The 13425-nt window shown below is 46.2% G+C and overlaps 1 protein-coding gene across 1 annotated transcript; it reads left to right on the forward strand.

Annotated features, from left to right (window-relative positions):
• The first annotated feature begins 5730 nt into the window (after window positions 1–5730).
• On the forward strand, window positions 5731–7293 carry LOC123060913 (transcription factor bHLH150). Its single transcript, XM_044483783.1, has one exon. It carries the CDS (start codon window positions 6234–6236, stop codon window positions 6909–6911), a length of 678 nt encoding a protein of 225 aa, XP_044339718.1. The 5' UTR covers window positions 5731–6233; the 3' UTR covers window positions 6912–7293.
• The last annotated feature ends 6132 nt before the right edge of the window (window positions 7294–13425 follow it).

Raw genomic sequence — 13425 nt, forward strand, 5'->3', positions numbered from 1 at the left:
CGGCGGGGCATTCCCTCCTTCCTCTGGCCCTCGTGGCAGCGGCGCGGGCCGTCAGATTGGGGACAAGGGGCGCCTCGTCCGGCTGGTCTCCCGGAGGCGGGGACGGCTGGATCCGGCAGCGACTGGGCTAGGAGGAGGTGGCGCGGTGTGGCGGTGCTGGTGGCAGGGTTTCGTTCGAGGTCGTCTTCGATCTAGATCGGGTTCTCCATCGGGGCGTCGCACGGCGGTGGGATCGGATCGGCGGCAACGTCACCGGTTCGGCGGAGGGCTCCGTTCCAGCCAACCGCGAGATCGGGACGCCGTGGCCTCCGGTGAAAATCGCGTCTGACTGCGGTCATGGCGGACGATGGCGGCGTCTCGGACGTCGTTCCCTTCTCGAGGCATCGTCGTTGCAGGTCACGTCAACCTGATCGAAAGGCTCCGGGGGAAACCCTTGATCTGGATCTACCGGATCGGACGATGGCGACGTTTCGATGTCGTTCTCCCTCCTGAGGGCATCGTTTTGGAGCAAGTGTTGGCTGGAGGGGACAAGAGGAGGAGCGGCGTGGCATCTGGCACGTTGACAACGGCGGGTCTCAGCGGCATGGAGCAGCGGGGGTCTCGCCGGTGGGCGTGTGATGATGGACGAGTGCAGGATGGTGGCGCTGTCTGGCGTCGTGGTGGCGTCGATGGCAGTGAGGCCTGGCATGGTTCATGCAACAGTTCAGCTCTGAAGATGGATTGATGGTACGTGGCTGCGGCGGCCTCATACCCGGCAGGGGGCCTGGTTGACGAGCACGCCGGACTGGTGGGTGCCCATACCCGGAAGGAGTCCTAGTTGGGACCTCAGGTCTAAGATGTTAGGTTTGGCTGCGAGGTCTGTTTGGTATTAGGCCCAGACCATCAGCGCCCCTTCATCAGTTAGATAGAAGTAGCGACAGAGGTTGCGAAGATGGTGGCTTTGGTCTTACTGTTGTACGACTTTGTAAGGTCTTGTGTTAATAATCAATAAAGTGGCCGTATGCATCGTCCAGATGCAGAGGCCGGGGTATTCCCCCTTTTCGAAAAAAAATGGTTTTGTAGGCGAGCAAGTTTAATATGCTCCCTCTTACCCCGGAAATGCCCTTTGGTGGACAGGTGCATCGGTGGACTTAAAAAAAAACATATTTCCACAGTGCAAAAAAGAATTGGAATTTTTTATACGCACAAAAATGCACATATAACACGTACAAGAAAATATTCATAACAATATGATTTCATACATGGCGTAGACAGGAAAGACAAATACATAAATGAAAATGGGCCAATCTTTTTTTATGGTTGGGCCATGATTTTTCTTTGTAGCTTGCAAATCATAATATTTTTGAATGAAAATTCACATATCCATCGTGAAAATGTACAAGTTTTCATAGTTTTTTTTAACTTGGAAATATATTTTTTTGAATCATTTCAAAAAATGGGAGCCAATTCCCCCGTCCACCAAAAAGTCGCTCCCACACCCCTCTTTTCACATGAGAGGTAGGAATGTAAGAGTTAATCAAACCCACTATTTAATGAAATCAACGGTTCAGATCTATTTTATAATCATACCTCTCATGTGAAAAGGAAGGTAAGAGGGAGCATATGATTAAATAAAAACTCTTTCTAGGCTGGAACTTGTTTTAGCAAATGTAAACAAATTAGCACACCAAAGTCAAGAGTGCATTAGCCGTGGACTATTTCGCGATAGTGTTTAGTTACTTTCGGATAGGTTGATGCTTGTAGTAGAACTCTGGTGTTGTCTTTGTATTTTTAAAAGAGAAATAATGGTAAATGCAAGGTTTATCAATAGTAATGTGTGCACTCTTTTTCAATGTATAAAAAGTTTCAACTGTTCACAGCGAGTTGGTTGAAAAATGTTCAAAATTACTTTAAAATGCGCACATTCCAATAGTATATATGGTTACTTGTCGAATAGGACAAATCATATCCTGAAACCCCAAGCACGACAGTCTGGAAAAATACCGAATTAGTACTAAAACAATAATAAACTAAAACAACATGCAATAAAAACTAAACACGGATATAGAAGTATGTTAGACAACATGATAATGATGCAATGATACAAGTAAATTAGTCTAAGAATAGACATGTGCTCTTCAGAATGCAAAGGCTGATTACAAAACTAAACATACAGGTATGCAACGGAGATAGAAAGTATTCAACAAAGTCTTCACAGAAGGGTGGAGGCAATATCTTCAGAAAATGCAAACTATAAAAACTAAATGAGTGAACAAACTGAAACCGGTTTTGCTCGGTGAAGACACATAGTTTGCTAGCTTAGCCGGTTCAAGTTGCCGGCACAATTCTACGTCTGAGTTGGAGAGACTGAGCCACAAGTATGAAGACACGAGCATTCATAGTTCCTTAATCGCTTTAGTCATTAATCATCTAAAGCCCACTAGGGAGCACTAGATGCACTTACATATGGTATGAACATAAACTATGAAACTATCTATATTAGATTGTAAATTTCCTACAATTTCTTAACTTTAACGTTGGACGGGTTTTAAGAGGCAGTTGCACATTTCAGGGTTTTCAGAAAAATGTGGGGAAATATAGATAGTAAGCAATCCTAGGAGGCTATAACATGAAAACTTCGTAACAATGACCATTTTTGTTATGGGCATAAATCATAAGAGATAAATCTATTTTGTTTCACCTTTCCATACAATAGAAAAGCTATCATACTAGATGATTTTTTTTTGCATGTTTAAATTTGGTATCACCACCAGACTCCTGATTCTTAATGTACTTGTTCAGTAATTTTTAAAGGTGCAGTGCTTGCTGGTTTTACCTTTTGAGGTTTTGAAAATATCGTCAAAAAATTACATAAAACAAAAAAATATCAAGTAATTAGGTCACTTGTGTTCCATGCATAACACAAGAGATAAATGTTTTTCTTGTTATTTTTGCATAGGACATAAATATTTTACATTGTAACATCTTTTGCCATCGTCATTTTAGGGCATTCACTACATTTATGTTATGCAAAAAAATCCAAATGCAAATCTGCTTTTTAGGATTGGTTCAAATTTCACTTAAAAAACAATGCTAAGAAGTTCAAAGTTTTATATAGATAACTTCAAAGCTCAGAGTTCAATTCGGTCGAGAACGACAATTCAGGGGTCGAAACATGTTATTTTATATGTTGATTTCTCAAACTAAATCTATCAATTCCGCCATCCCACTATTTTAAGGTTTAGTTCAACATCTCTAAGGTGGTGGTTGCTGACTTCCGCTTTCGGATTCGTGTCCAGCGGGATAAGCGTGCCAAGGTCGCTAGAACGAAGTGGTGGAAGCTCAAGGGGGAGGTAGCTCAGGTGTTCAAGGAGAGGGTATTTAAGGAGGGCCCTTGGGAGGAAGGAGGGGATGCGGACAATGTGTGGATGAAGATGGCGACTTGCATTCGTAAGGTGGCCTCGGAGGAGTTTGGAGTGTCCAGGGGAAGGAGAAGCGAAGATAAGAATACCTGGTGGTGGAATGATGATGTCCAGAAGGCGCTTAAAGAGAAGAAAGATTGCTTCAGACGCCTATACCTGGATAGGAGTGCAGACAACATAGAGAAGTACAAGATGACGAAGAAGGCTGCAAAGCGAGCTGTTGGTGAAGCAAGGGGTCGGGCATATGAGGACCTCTACCAACGGTTAGGCACGAAGGAAGGTGAAAGGGACATCTATAAGATGGCTAAGATCCGGGAGAGGAAGACGAGGGATATTGGCCAAGTCAAATGCATCAAGGACGGAGCAGGCCAACTCTTGGTGAAGGACGAAGAGATTAAGCATAGATGGCGGGAGTACTTCGACAAGCTGTTCAATGGGGAGAATGAGAGTTCTACCATTGAACTGAATGACTCCTTTGATGAGACCAGCATGCGTTTTGTGCGGCGCATCTAGGAGTCTGAGGTGAAGGAGGCTTTAAAAAGGATGAAAGGAGGCAAGGCGATGGGCCCTGATTGTATCCCCATTGAGGCGTGGAAAGGTCTCGGGGACATAGCGATAGTATGGCTAACCAAGCTTTTCAACCTCATTTTTCGGGCAAACAAGATGCCAGAAGAATGGAGACGGAGTATATTAGTACCAATCTTCAAGAACAAGGGGGATGTTCAGAGTTGTACTAATTACCGTGGAATTAAGCTGATGAGCCATACAATGAAGCTATGGGAGAGAGTCATTGAGCACCGCTTAAGAAGAATGACAAGCGTGACCAAAAATCAGTTTGGTTTCATGCCTGGGAGGTCGACCATGGAAGCCATTTTCTTGGTACGACAACTTATGGAGAGATATAGGGAGCATAAGAAGGACTTGCATATGGTGTTCATTGACTTGGAGAAGGCCTATGATAAGATACCGCGAAATGTCATGTGGTGGGCCTTGGAGAAACACAAAGTCCCAGCAAAGTACATTACCCTCATCAAGGACATGTACAATAATGTTGTGACAAGTGTTCGAACAAGTGATGTCGACACCGATGACTTCCCGATTAAGATAGGACTGCATCAGGGGTCAGCTTTGAGCCCTTATCTTTTTGCATTGGTGATGGATGAGGTCACAAGGGGTATACAAGGAGATATCCCATGGTGTATGCTCTTTGCGGATGATGTGGTGCTAGTTGACGATAGTCGGACGGGGGTAAATAGGAAGTTAGAGTTATGGAGACAAACCTTGGAATCGAAAGGGTTTAGGCTTAGTAGAACTAAAACCGAGTACATGATGTGCGTTTTCAGTACTACTAGCTGTGAGGAGGAGGAGGTTAGCCTTGATGGACAGGTGGTACCTCGGAAGGACACATTTCAGTATTTGGGGTCAATGTTGCAGGAGGATGGGGGTATTGATGAAGATGTGAACCATCGAATCAAAGCCGGATGGATGAAGTGGCGCCAAGCTTCTGGCATTCTCTGTGACAAGAGAGTGCCACAAAAGCTAAAAGGCAAGTTCTACAGGACGGCGGTTCGACCCGCAATGTTGTATGGCGCGGAGTGTTGGCCGACTAAAAGGCGACATGTTCAACAGTTAGGTGTGGCGGAGATGCGTATGTTGAGATGGATGTGTGGCCACACGAGGAAGGATCGAGTCCGGAATGATGATATACGAGATAGAGTTGGGGTAGCACCAATTGAGGAGAAGCTTGTCCAACATCGTTTGAGATGGTTTGGGCATATTCAGCGCAGGCCTCCAGAAGCTCCAGTGCATAGCGGACGGCTAAAGCGTGCGGAGAATGTCAAGAGAGGGCGGGGTCGACCGATTTTGACATGGAAGGAGTCCGTTAAGAGAGACCTGAAGGATTGGAGTATCGACAAAGAGCTAGCTATGGACAGGGGTGCGTGGAAGCTTGCTATCCATGTGCCAGAGCCATGAGTTGGTTGCGAGATCTTATGGGTTTCACCTGTAGCCTACCCCAACTTGTTTGGGACTAAAGGCTTTGTTGTTGTTGTTTGTAGTTCAACATCTCTAAGGCAAAAAAAAGTTAAATACATTTTTTAAAGAAAAAAGAACCATGAGATCAACGTGACTAAGCTTGCTCGAATGAGACTTAAAGATCCTCAATCGATTAAGCATCTTTGGTAAACTTGGAGGCAAATTTTGCCCCTTTGTAATTAACATGGTCAAACTCATACGATTTGACCTCAGTCAAAGCTAATATGCGAAGTAAATAACAACAGAGGGCTTATTCCCGCATTTTTTTTAAAAGACGTATCTTCCACATTTCGCCAGATCAAAAGGCTTTAACTAGAACGTTGCGAAGCACTAATACCATGGCACATTCGCAGAAAAAAGGAGTATAAACAAAAGGGAAATAAGAAAGCGCGCACTCAATAACGACCCCTGCCTACCATAGCGATCGAGCGAGCGAGCAGCGCGGAGGCCACGCTACAGCGCCAAATTCCACACCAAACAAAGGCGCGGCGACGAACGAGCAGCCAACACCCGCACCACCTCCCCTCACCGCACCGCACTACTCCTCCTTGGCTCCAATGTCTAATCCACTCGCTAATCACCTCCGCCGCACCACCAAATAAGTACGCCCACCCCCGCGACGGAAAGCTAATCTCTCCTCCCTCCCCCTTTCTTCTTCATACTCCCACCATCTCCACCACCACCACCACCATCCTCTTTCTCCCACCCACCTTTAAGCCGCCCCATCCCCCGCTGCGCTGAGTCACTTCCTCACGCCACCCGCCGACTGATTGCTCGATCGAGGTGCGGTGCGCGGCCATGATCTCTATAGGCGGGTCCTCCTCGTCCTCCTCCTCCGCCGCCGCAGCGGGGGTCCGGATGGGCGGGGCCAAGCGGCGGGGGAAACCGGGCGGGGCCGCCGCGCCGGGGGCCGCGGGCCCGCCGCAGACCAGGTGGCGGAGCGGCACGCAGGAGCGGATCTACGGCCGGCGCCTGCTGGACGCGCTCCGGGCCACGCGGTCGGGCGCCGCCTCGTCCCCGCAGCCGCGCGCCGTCAAGGCCGCCGCCGACTCGGCGCTGGCGCTCACGGCGCGCGGGCAGTCGCGCTGGAGCCGCGCCATCCTGCTGGCCGGCGCCGCGTCCTGCCGCCGCCGCGTGCTCGTCAAGGCCGGCGGGAAGATCCGCCGCCACCGCCGCCCGCAGGCGCGCGCCGCCGCCGCGGCGTCCAAGGCCGCGGCCGCCGCTTCCGCCAGCGAACCGCCGTTGCTCAAGGAGAAGAAGGTGAAGGACCGGCTCCGCGTGCTGGGCCGGCTCGTCCCCGGGTGCCGGAAGCTGCAGGCCCCCGACCTGCTCGAGGAGACGGCCGACTACGTGGCCGCGCTGGAGATGCAGGTCAAGGCCATGCGCGCGCTCGCCGACGCGCTCGCGGCGGCCCAGCTGTCCTCGCCTCCCCCGCCGGCCGCCGCCGCCGCCGACGAGGCCGAGATGGAGAGGTGAGGGTCTGAGCCTCGCCTCGCCTCCGAGAGGGAGATTGATGACACGATGGCTCGGGGAAATAAGGCGATTGATTACTGGATGGATGGACGGATGGATTGTTACCGCGAGAGGGGGTCCTGGGATTCCAGGAGGGTATTGTGATTCCGATGATGATGATTGCTGCTGCTGCTGCTGCTGCTGATTTGTAAATTCTTGATGCTACTACTTGTATAAGTAATGCTGCTCTGCTCCTCTCCTGTGTTCTTGAAATGTTCTTCCTCCTCCTGAAACAAGACGGGGGGATTCCTGTGCCTGTCTGTCTCCTGCGGATTGGATTGGATTGGAATTGGATTATGCTTTTGTTTGGCTGTGCCACGGTGAATTAGGAGTTTTGTTTCTTGTATAAGTGCAATGCTAACCGTCTGATTTCATGGCTTCCTCGAGCTGCATTCGATGGGATTCCTCGAGGCGGCAATTTCTGCTCGCGAGGGAGAACAGAAATCCGAATTCGATCGGATGGACAGAGACAAGAGAATTTGCAAGTGGCTCGGCTCGTAAACCATCGATGTCGTCAACCACCGCGCTTAAACTAACTATAACGCTAACAAAGATCAGACAAGGCGTGAGCATAAAGATTCCGCTGGCTGGTTCTTTCTGCTCTGGGCGCAGTCCCGGCCTGACGCCGGTTTCTCTGATCCGATGGGCGGGCGGGTATTATTTGCTGCCAGAAATGTGTTACGTACTGCTGCGCAGTACTACTAGTGCTGCAGCACTGGGCCTTCTGCGGCAAATTTTCTGGGCTGCATTTATGCACGTGAAAATGTTCCCCTGCAGAGAGCTCGAGGGGGACAGCGATCTGAGTCGTCGTCATCCTCTCTGTTCTCCTTCTTTTCACTCTTTCAATGAAGATCGCGAAATGTTTTTGACATGTGGAGGATGGGGAATTTGGTTGGCTAAGCTGAAACTCGGCGAGCCCCTTATCAGTTGTTTGCAACAGATGTTTCATCAGTCATATAAACACAGCCTTTCCAATTTCCATGCTGGGTACAATTGTATTTTATGGTCCTTTCCTTTCCTGTGCCCAACCTTAAAATACTCGTCCAAGACGTCTTCACAAAAAATAGAAACAATCACCGCGAGGACTCACTCCCGTGTTACTTCCTCCGTAAACTCCGTAAAGAAATATGGATCTCGATGTTTTTCTTTTAACTCGGAAGAACTCGATGTTACAATTAGAGATTGCAGGTGGAGAGGCAAGGGAAAGTATCCACCCATCTTTATGATGCTACCGATGCACCGGACGGCAAAATACAATGTAAATATGTTTAAAAAAACTGAAAATAAATTAGCACATAGACACGACATGAAAAAAATATGATGTCACAACTAAAAAAATGAATATACGATGTCATAAAAATTCAAATAAAAAATCGAAACATGGCATGCAAACAAAACTGACAAAATTGTTGTCAATAGTGATAATGGGCCAAATTTGAAGCCCTGATTATATTAGACACTATCCAGTGCCGAATTTGCCCGTTTTCTTTCTCAACGTTTGTTATGAATTTTGCTCCGATTTTTGTGACATGTTAGAAGTTAGTGTTATCCGTATATTTTTCTTTTTTTGAAAATTTTAAAAACATTAATGGGTGTTGCGTCCACCGGTAGCACCATATAGATGGGTGCACCAAATACTTCCCCGGAGAGGTAACCCCGCTAGGGGATGTAGGCACACATGTCCGCAAAGTCTGCATCCGCACAATTATTATAGCAGTAGTGATTAGCTTACTTTAGGCGGATTTAAGCATCCGTGGACAGCTAGTATAGCCTCATTCCTCCCCGCAAATTTTTTTTTTGAGGGATGAAAATCAATTTATTCATCACCGAAATCCACATGAAGTGGGATACATGAAAGGTCATGGGGGTTTCCAAGCCATAAATGGCGTCCCGAACCCTGCGAAAGAGCAAATTTACCTAATCTATGTGCCTCATAGTTTACGGCACGGCCCTCCCAAATGAAATTACAATTAAACGTAGAAGCACTGAGTTTTATTTCGCTCATGATGGAACTATATTGGCCTCCGGTCCCCTTCTGAATGTCCGAGACAACTTCTTTGCAATCTGAGGCTATGATAAATTGTTGCAAGTTGAGGTCCTCTGCCAAGGCTAAGGCCTCCCGGCAAGCGATTGCCTCCAAAGCAGTAGGATCGCATACACCATAAATAACGAGTGCTGAACTTCCAAGATAGACCCCTTGGTCATCTCTGCAGATAGCAGCAGCGGCGCCTCCTCGCTCGAACCTGACTCCTGCGTCCACATGAATTTTTGCATATCCCATTGGAGGAGCCTTTGGTCTAGCAGCAGGCGTCACATGCAATACCGGTCCCTGGGCGGCCCACGGGTTGCTAGCGCCAACTATTTCCAAATCTGATATATACCTGTTTACAAATGCATGTGTGGATTGAGGGCTCTGGAAAATACCTTCATGTATCACCTTTCGCCGTGCCGACCAAATAGCCCACATAGTGACCGCAAGCAACGTGAATTTCTGCTGCGACAGAGTTTCTATAAGGGTAAACATCCATTGCTTGGCAGAGGGTTCAATGATTTCCGTAATTTGCTGCACAAGATCACTGTCGCTGAGAGCCCAAGTGCACCTGGAAGCGGTGCATTCGATACGAGAGTGCCGCCATGAGTCAGGCGATCCACAAAGCCCACAGCTGGCTGAATCTATCATGTGGCGATGCATGCGTACATCATTCGTTGGTAGCGAGTGTCTGGACAGGCGCCACAAGAACATCCTCACTTTAGCCGGAACACTCGTCTTCCACAATCTTCTCCAACTATTCTTCTCTGCGTTTGAGCTTGAGGGGCCCGCGGTTCCCTCCAACCAAGCTTCTCTTCGCTGCTTCGTTGCTACGAGCATGTTATAGGCAGATTTCACTGTAAACAGGCCATCCTTATCATAGTGCCAACTCCAAAAGTCAGGCATATTGCGGGTATAGAGAGGAATCCCAAGAATAACTGAGACGTCCATTGGCATGAAAGTTGCCTCCACCACCGTTCTATTCCAAGTTGCTGATGTAGGGTCAATTAGTTCTGAGACAAAATGCGGCGGGTTCTGTACTCGGCTTCCGTAAGGGCGAAGCATCTCATCCCTAGGGAGCCATTTATCACTCCAGATGTGTGTCGTGTGGCCATTACCCACTCGCCTTATTAAACCCTACTTTAAGGTATCTCTTCCTTCGATGATTGCCCTTCATATCTGACTAGGGTGGCTCCCGAGGCTAGCCTGCAAAATATCTGAATTTGGGAAGTAAATGCTTTTCAAGAGCCTTGCACTCAGAGTCTCTGGGTTCTGTAACAGCCTCCATGCCTGCCTTGCCAACATAGCAAGATTAAACAACTCGAAATCTTTGAAACCCAGACCACCCATACCTTTCGGTTGGGTCATAGTTTGCCAAGAGACCCAATGAGGTTTGCGTTTGCCCTCTTTGCTTCCCCACCAGAATTTTCTTATTAGCATATTGAGGTGCTCACACAATCCTCTTGGGAGTTTGAAGCAAGACATAGAGAATACTGGCACTGCTTGGGCTACAGATTTAACAAGGACTTCTTTACCTGCTGCTGACATTGTATTTGCAATCCATCCTTGGACTTTGCTCCACAACCGATCCTTTAGATATTTGAAGGCGTCATTCTTTGAGTTGCCAATGTCAGACGGCATACCCAAATACTTCTCGTTTAAAGTGTCCAAATGGATTGGGTTCAATCATCCATGTACAATTAGGATGTTTGGGCTGCATTTAGAGGAGTTTGACGGTCGGCCTTTTGTTCATGCCATGTCCAAAGTGTCCAAATGAACAAATGGGAGCAATGTGAGGGAACCCGCTGGAGATGTCTAAGTGATATTTTTTTATCATGCCACATAGGATAATTGTTGATGAAGATGACAAAAGGTAAGAATATAGTAAAATTAACTTTTTTTGATCCTGCAAAGAAAAAGGTCTTTAAAAAATAAACTTCACAAAGATGAGATATCTATAGTGTACATTATTAGTCTTGCATTTTGTTGTATATAATGACAACTCTTCCATTTAGTGTTAGTTCAAAGAGACAATATGATGTAACATCGACTGTAGATGATACAAAGAGGTTGAACACTCTCCATAAATACACCCTTTAACAATTTTTTAGCAAAGTCATATCCACTTGAACTCCATAATAATTGTTTTTTGATTTTTTTTATTGAAATGCTCTAGCAGATTCGTTATCATTCACTAAATCCTCATAAAATTTAGAGTGCATGGTAAAAACCTCCCCACAACAGCTATGTTTCGAAGTTGTCTGAGGAAATATGGAGCTCTCTTCATCCACCCAAAATCTTATGCAAGGGACATTTTATGATGCACCCGCCCCGTCAACGTCGTTTGCTCCCACCTCTAACACGAGACCGCTTACCGTTGCCATCTGGCATCACTTTTTGATGTTGACCCATTCTTTGCCTTACCCCATCTCGCTCTAGCCTTATGCAAGCTTCCTACAGTCTATCCTACCACCACAATGGCCGCATCACAGGAGCTTGATGCATGCCTCTCTCTGTTGTAGTTCCTCCCTTTACATGGCATGCCAAGGAGGCTGGCGTCACACACCGACCATCCGTAGTCGCCAACTCTATTTCCTGCGTCGTCTAACTTCCCGGTCGTGCCATATCGTGCCCACCAGATCTTTACGACCTCCAAGGTGTTCGATGACTTAGTCGAAGGTATATTTGCCTCAAAATTGTTCATGCTCACGTGTCTACCTTATAAAAATAGTGAGTAGCTTATTTGGGCCGGATTTAAGCGTCTGCAGACAGTCCGACATTTGGGACACATCTAAAGGAGCATGATGATTAACCTTTTTTGTCCTGTCCTGTGAGAACTGTCCAGACGGACAAATGGGAGCAAAGTAAGGGAGCCCACTGGAGACGTCTAAGTTGATAGATTCTTTTAACACGGCATGTAAAATAATTGCTGATGGAGATGAAAAATGGTAAGAATATAGTAAAACTAACTTTTGTTGGTCCCATGATAAAAACTCATGTCAGAAAAAAACTAACTTGACAAAGACTGGAGATCTAGAGTCTACGTCATTAGTTTTGCATGTTGTTGCATATAATGATAACTCTTTTTTTCGTGTTAGTTCAAGGAGATAATACATTGTGACATAAACCATAGATGGTACGAAGAGGTTGAGCACTCTCCATAAATGCAGCTGTAAGAACAATTTTAGCAAAGTCCTTGTATTCATCCAAACTCAATAATAATTCATTTTGAGTTTTTATTTAAATGGCTCTAGCAGGTTCGTATTCATGCACTCTATCCTCATAATTTTTGGCGTGCATTGTATTTTTTTTAAATCACACACAAACCATATTTTGAGGTTGGCTCAGGAAATACAGAACTCCCTCCATCTACTGAAAAACCTTGTGACAAGACTTTTTAGGATAGACAAGCCCTCGATGTGCCGTTTGCTGCCACCTCAAACCCTAACCCACCGTCATTTGGCATTGCTCGCGCACTGCTGACCCTTTCCCCACCCTATCTGTAACATTCCAAAATTTTAATTTGGAATGTTATACATTAGATCATCATGCATATCATATTTTATTTTGCATTTTGGTTGATCCTAGAAATTCTACGCAACTCAATGACCCACGGAGAGAGTTGGGGATTTCGTTATTTTCATATTTGAGTTCTCTCAAATTTTGAGAATAGGATCATTTGATTTTATTTATTTTATCATCAATTATTTCTATTACAATAATATGAGAGAGGGAATAAAATGACTTTCCCAAAATAAAGAAATATTGAGGATTTAATAATAAAATCAAATAAGATTTTTTTTCGGAGTTTTTCGGTGTTTTATTTGAATTTAGGAAAAATGTGCGTTTTTCAAAATTTCATTTAGGTCCCAAATAAATGTTCACCTTGTGCAGCTTGATTTTATAAGCCCGTGAAAATTTATTTTGAAATTTTTGGAGACCGTTTAGTATTTCTTTTTATTTTTTTTCTTCTGAGCGGAATAAAAAAAATACGAACCGACCTAGGGGCCGTGTCCGACCCAGACTCCCGGCCCACTAGGCTTTATAAGCCGGGGGGGAGCCAGCCGAGCCCAGCCACCCGCGCCCCCAAACCTTAGCCCGCGCCCCGCCCTAGCCGCCGCCGTCGGATCCCGCCGCCGAGGTTCGTCGCGCCTTGTTTTCTGTGCCGTCGTTAAAAAAAACAAAAAGAGAAAAAAAGAGATCGGCGTTCGTCGTTTTTTTCTTTTTCTCGTATTAAATCCGCAATTTTTTTGATCGCGATTCCTGATCCGATTTTTGTTTTAGTATAACTTTTCGCTCGTTTATCGGAATCAGGCGATTCAAGCGCCTAGGGATTCGTCTCAAAACCCTCTATCCGTTTAACCAACTTAAACAAGGTTTTGCTACTGTAAAATTTGCCCTAGATCCAGATTACTAGAACGAAGTTGTTTTCTTTCCCCGTTTGACTTT

Source organism: Triticum aestivum, chromosome 3A (assembly GCF_018294505.1).
Source record: "Triticum aestivum cultivar Chinese Spring chromosome 3A, IWGSC CS RefSeq v2.1, whole genome shotgun sequence".
NCBI lineage: Eukaryota > Viridiplantae > Streptophyta > Magnoliopsida > Poales > Poaceae > Triticum > Triticum aestivum.

Coding starts and splice junctions, on each gene's coding strand:
- LOC123060913 (XM_044483783.1), top strand. CDS start 6,234: ATGATCTCTATAGGCGGGTCCTCCTCGTCCTCCTCCTCCGCCGCCGCA.